The 5,652-nt window shown below is 52.7% G+C and overlaps 1 protein-coding gene across 1 annotated transcript; it reads right to left on the reverse strand.

Moving 5' to 3' along the window:
* Positions 1-1,951: 1,951 nt before the first annotated feature.
* CXCR3 (chemokine (C-X-C motif) receptor 3) lies at positions 1,952-4,501 on the reverse strand. Its single transcript, XM_006753458.2, has 2 exons — positions 4,435-4,501; positions 1,952-3,471 (listed from the first exon to the last, which is right to left on the reverse strand). The coding sequence occupies exons 1-2, from the start codon at positions 4,444-4,446 to the stop codon at positions 2,374-2,376; spliced, it is 1,110 nt and encodes a 369-aa protein (XP_006753521.1). The 5' UTR covers positions 4,447-4,501; the 3' UTR covers positions 1,952-2,373.
* Positions 4,502-5,652: the final 1,151 nt, after the last annotated feature.

Raw genomic sequence — 5,652 nt, forward strand, 5'->3', positions numbered from 1 at the left:
AAATGTTTTCTGCAGTTCACTTGTTAGCAAAGCCTGTTCATTGCCAACCTGTGCTGAGAGCAGAACAAGCCCCTGGATACCTGAAGCTCTCCTGGATGTGGTCTGGGTTTTCCTCTGATTCTTGTGACTGCTCACAAGTATGTCAGCAGCCTCCCCACATCTGGGAGCTATCTGGGATGTAGATGGAACCAATGTTGTATTTGTTCCAGATTGCTGCTATAACAAATTACCACAAGCTTAGTGACATTGTTATCTCACCACTCTGTATGTCAGAAGTGTGGCACAGACCTCACTGAACTGTAATTCAGGTGTGGGCGGGGCTGCATTTCTTTCTGGAGGCTCTGGGAATCATTTCGTTGTCTTTTTCCAGCTTCTGGAGGCTGTTGCAATCCCGACTTTAAGTCTTCCTCCGACTTTAAGTCTTTAAAGCTGGCAATGTCCGCTTTTCTGACTCGCCTTTTGCCTCCTTCTTTCACTTTTAAGGACCCAGGTGATGACAGTGGCCCCAACTAGATAATCCAGGAGAAGCTTATTTTAAGGCCAACTGATTAACAGCCTCAGTTCCCTTTGCCACATAAGGTAGCATATTCCAAAATTCTGGGGATTGGAGCGTGGCCATCTCTGGGGACTCATTATTCAGCCTGCCACACACATCTTTACTAGTCTGGTGTCACTGTTCCTGTTTAGAGGCTGCATGTGCTCTGTCAATTTCCCTCCTTCCTGCATTCGGCAGGTACTTAGTGTTCTTTCCGTGGCCATAGACGGAAGCCTAGCCACCGGTCTAGATGGGATTGGGTGTGTGCAAAGCATGGCATGAGCTTCCCCAGCTGTATCCTTCAGTCCCTTCTCTCCAGTTCCACCTCCAGCCATATCTGTGGTCTCAGTAAAGGCCCTGCTGGCCTGTGAAACTGGATCGTGACACACTGGGGATTTAGGGGGAGCTGACTGGTGGTTCTGCCCCTACAAAGGGAGGGTTCTGGCCTCTCCCTTAACTCAGTAACCCCATCAGCTGCCATTTTGGGGAGCCCTGGTCATTTCTCCCATTCACTTCCGCCCTAGCTATGACAAAGCTCCTCACAGCCCACCCATGCCTCCAGATGGCCTTTGTGCTAATGACTGTCAGCTAATCATCTGATTGCATTGCTTGTCTTCCATCCCACTGCCATTTCCCAAGGAAAAGCATGGCTCACCTGACTAACCATTTTTTTTTTTTTTAGTATATGTGCTGCCGAAGCGAGCACTCACCTGACTAACCATGACAGCCGTCTCCATTGGTCTCTAGAATACCATCACCTGACCCCAAACTAACTTGGTCTTATTTTCAACCCTTCTCCTACCTGAATCCTTAACTTTAGCCAGATGAGACCACTTATAATTCCTCCAATAAGCACTGCTGTTTTTAGCCTCCCCGGCTTTCCTTCGGCCCTCCCTTCCTGGAAATGCCCATTTTCCTTCTTGTCCTGGGAAATACTACTTGCCCTTTAAGGTCTGCTCATTTCTGTCTTCATGAAGCCGTCCCAAATGGCTGCAGCCACAGCGCTTTGAACCCAAGGTTCACTGTGTGTGCCACACGTTTGCCTCATGGCATAGACTGATTGGTATTGTTACTTCTCATCACAACTTCCCTGCTGGCCTAAGCTTCTGGAGTGCAGGACTATGTCTTATTCATGTCTGAAGGCTCTTTCCCCAAAGTATACCTATACAGTGTCCAGCCAGCCAGTCGACTGCTTATCCTGCACCCATGTACCTAGGCGCTTCCCTGCAAGTGACAGGAGTGCCCAGGAGGACAGAGAGGAGGCCAGACATAAATATGAACAGGCAGCATTGGTTGGCCCAGTCCCAGGGACAGGTAAGGAGAAGCAGGAAGCGCATCCCAGAGCCTGGGCAGGACAGGCTGGAATAAGGCACTACTAGCACACCTTGGTCCTCATTATCTTGTTTATTGAAAAGTTTTAAGCAGAATTTTAGACATAAAAATGAGCAAATAGAGAGGTGTTGGGGACCATAGCCAGTCACTGCTGCGCCGGAGGCCTGGGCTAAGACCCCACAGAGACAGTTTCCACCATGCTTGCTTGCTTCATGCTCTTTGCACATGGGGAAGGCCAAAGTCTAGTTACTGAATTAAGAGGGTGGTGGGGTTCCATGCAGCCAAAGAAAGAAGGGCTTGAAAGCAGCCAACTCTGAATCGGCAGGATAGGGCTTTGTAACTAAGGAGCAACAGTGGTGAAGTCCCAAGAGCCAGGAGGGGGGCTCCCAGGAAATCCCAGGAGTGTGCATCTGGGGAGCCAGGACCAGGGGAGAGGGAGGGAGAAAGGAACCTGGAATGAGGGGGGAGTCAGGCTGCGTGGCAAAAGGGTCACCTTCAGCCCAGCCTCACAAGCCTGAGTAGGAGGCCTCTGTGGTCTCAGACCAGGATGAATCCCGGCGGGAAGATGGCAGCTGCCGCTGGTGCCCACTCTGGCCAGGGCAGCCCAGGCGCAGAAGTAGCGTCCACATCCGCTCTCGGAACTTGACACCCACGAAGGCATAGAGCAGCGGGTTGAGGCAGCAGTGCATATAGCCCAGGCCTGAGGTGACAGACTTGGCCACGTCCACATGGCTTTCTCGGTCGCAGTTGCGGGCCAAAGCCCCCATGTCCATGAGGATGTCCACCATCACCACCAGGTGGTAGGGGGTCCAGCAGAGGGCAAAGGCCACTACTACCACTACCACCAGCCGCATGGCTCGCAGTCGCCGCTGGCCCCTGGAGACCAGCAGCACAGCTAGGATGCGGGCATAGCAGTAGGCCATGACCATCAGGGGCAGCAGGAAGCCAGCCACCAGCTGCAATAGGCGCAGTGCCGTGCGGCCCACCTGTGGGAAGTTGTACTGGCAGTGGGTGGCATTGAGGCGTGCGTCACGGTGGGCTGACAGGAAAATGAAGTCAGGGAGGGCAAAGAATAGACATTGCCCCCAGACAGCTACACAAGTGAGGGTCACACGAGCCGGGGGCCCCCGGCGGTAGAGCTGAGTGGCATGCACTATGCTCAGGTACCGATCAAAGCTGATGCAGGCCAGCAGGAGGGCCCCTGCATAGAAATTGATGTTGAAGAGGGCACCTGCCACTTTGCAGAGCCCAGAGCCAAAAACCCACTGGATCGCAGCATCCACTGCCCAGAGGGGGAGGGTTAGCACCAGCAGGGCATCAGCCACAGCCAGGTGAAGCAGGAAGGTGTCAGTGCTACTCAGGGCTGCTCGTTGGCTCAGCAGCACTGCCACCACAGCGCCATTGCCCAGCAGCCCCAGCACAAAGAGGAGGCCATAGAGGGCTGGCAGGAAGGCCTGGTCAAAGTTCAGGCTGACGTCTTGTGGGCAGGGTGGGGAATCACAGCAGAAATCGCTCTCGTTTTCTCCTCCATAGTCAAAGGAAGAGCTATAGTTTTCCAGGAGGTAGGCAGGGTCAGAGCCTAGAAGCTCTAGGCGTTCACTGATCTGTGGAGGGAGGGAGGAGAGGAAGGAACAGACCCTGTAAACAAACTCCTTCAGAGATGTAGTCTGAGGAGCCTTTCTGGGAGCCGTAAGGCAGGCCATGAGGCCTGGGCCACACCCTGTAATTGTCCCCACCTTTCTTCCAAGGCCACACCTCCTAAACTGCACCTGCCCAGCCTTGGTGCTGATATGTAATTTTCTTTCTCAAAGGCTGATTCTCACTCACCCTTCAGGGCCATCCCTTCAGCCCAGGGATTATGGGCTGGAGGAAATTTCCCCTGTGCCAAGAGCCCTCCCTGCCCCTCTCCCCTCTCTCCTTTCTCGTCCTTCAAGGCTTGCTGTTCTCAGTGTCCTGGCCACACGTAATTCTACCACCTTCCTCCCCAGGCACCACCTCACCATCCCCTATCCCTTCTCTTCACTCCTCAGCCCTTGTCTGGGGACTCCAACTTCCTGCTCCCCATGGGACCTCTCTGCAAATCACCGTGCCCCCTATGCATGCTTTCTGCCATTCTTTTCCTCCCTTACACCAAGGACTGCCACCCACTGGGGGCTCCTCCACCAAACTTTAGCAGAAATACTTCTTCCAGCCTTCTCCCATGAAACACCCCAGAGCTGCAGGCCTCCCCAGTGTCAATTCAGTCCAGCACAGAATAGCCAAAGTCCCAAGTCAGAGCTGAAGGGAGCCTTGCAAGCTCTCGGGGGTGAGCCCCCACCTCCTGCATTTTGCAGATGAGGCACTAGCCAGAGAGGGGAAGTGACTTGCTGGTGGTCATTCACACTAATCAATGGCCAAGGTGGGTTCTCAATTCCCTGTCCAGTGACCCTTCTATATAACCCCTGCATTCTCTACCACTCACCCAACCCTCTGGTGGCCTGGCTCATGGGCCAGCCCTGCCGATCCCCTAGTGTCCCGGGCTTTCCACTCAAGAGAGTGGTCTGGCCTGGCTGGGCAGCAGCACTTACCTCAGGGAGCATGGCTGGGTTGGTGCTCCGGCTGCCTGGCGCGTGCTGCCTGCCCCTCTGCTTTGGTGCTTGTGGTTGTGAACCTGCACTGTACAGAGGAAGTAAGGGTTTCATGTGGTTCTTGACAGCTGCCTCTTCCATGGGGTTATCTACACCAGGACCTCCCTACACCCAGTGGCATTCTCCTGGCCAGGGAAGCTGCTCTGGAGGATCTGCCACAAGCCTGGGGCCAGAATGGCTGAGTCCTAGGGAAGGGGAGAGGCAGGTCCTCGAGGGGAGAGGCCTGAAGGAGAAGCAGAGCAGGTGGGGAGTGAAGCCCTGCCTGCCACCAGGGAAAGAACTTCTCTTGTGCTCATCTGTTCTGGGTGGGAGTCAACTTTTGCCTGATTGTAGACTGGCTCGATAAACATGTTAAGTCTATAAAAGGAGATTAAACCTCTTTTAAAAGTCAAAATATTTAAAAGTAATTGACTACACTAAATCTAATCCTTTACTATTGCCCCTGCATACTAATCAATGGGGGCAAAGAAAGGGAATTGCTATGTGCCAGATGTTGCTTTAGGTGCTTTCTCTGTCTCCGCCTCATTCCAACCACACAACTCCCTTGTCAGGTGGGGGTTATCCTTATGACTAACCCAGAAAGGAGAAAGGTCTTCAGCAGACACAGCAAGTAAGGGTGGGTGCTAAAGCTGGACCCATGGCTGTCTGACTCTCCTTTTTGCCACTTATCACACCGCCTTCAGTTTTTATAAATAGAGAAACTATGACATATTAATGCTGTGAAAACCAAGTGACCTAGAGTTCTATATTTTAATGTGGGTGCATCTGGAAAAGCCAATGATCACGTGGTGGAAGCGGCAAGTTACAGAATATGTGTATAGTTTGCCACCACTTACGTAAATTCTAAAAACCACACACAAAAAAAGCACTGTATTGCTCTGGATACAGCTATTTGTTCTAGAGTTTGAAAGAGGGACTGGAGATGCCACAAATTCGTGAGAGCAGTTGCTCCTGGGGCAAGCAGAAGGGGAATAGAGTTGGGGAAGAGTACCTGTGGATCTCCTGATTTTAAGGAAAATCTGTAAACAGCATTTGTGGAGCCAATCAGTCCTTTTTGGCTGCCCACTGTGGGGAGTTCCACTCCCACCCTGCCCTCAGCTCTCTCCTGCCCTCTGCTCCCCTCCCTGTCACTTTGTTCTCATTAGAAGCTGGCAAAGG

This window comes from Myotis davidii, unplaced genomic scaffold (genome assembly GCF_000327345.1).
Source record: "Myotis davidii unplaced genomic scaffold, ASM32734v1 scaffold2551, whole genome shotgun sequence".
Classification (NCBI taxonomy): Eukaryota; Metazoa; Chordata; class Mammalia; order Chiroptera; family Vespertilionidae; genus Myotis; species Myotis davidii.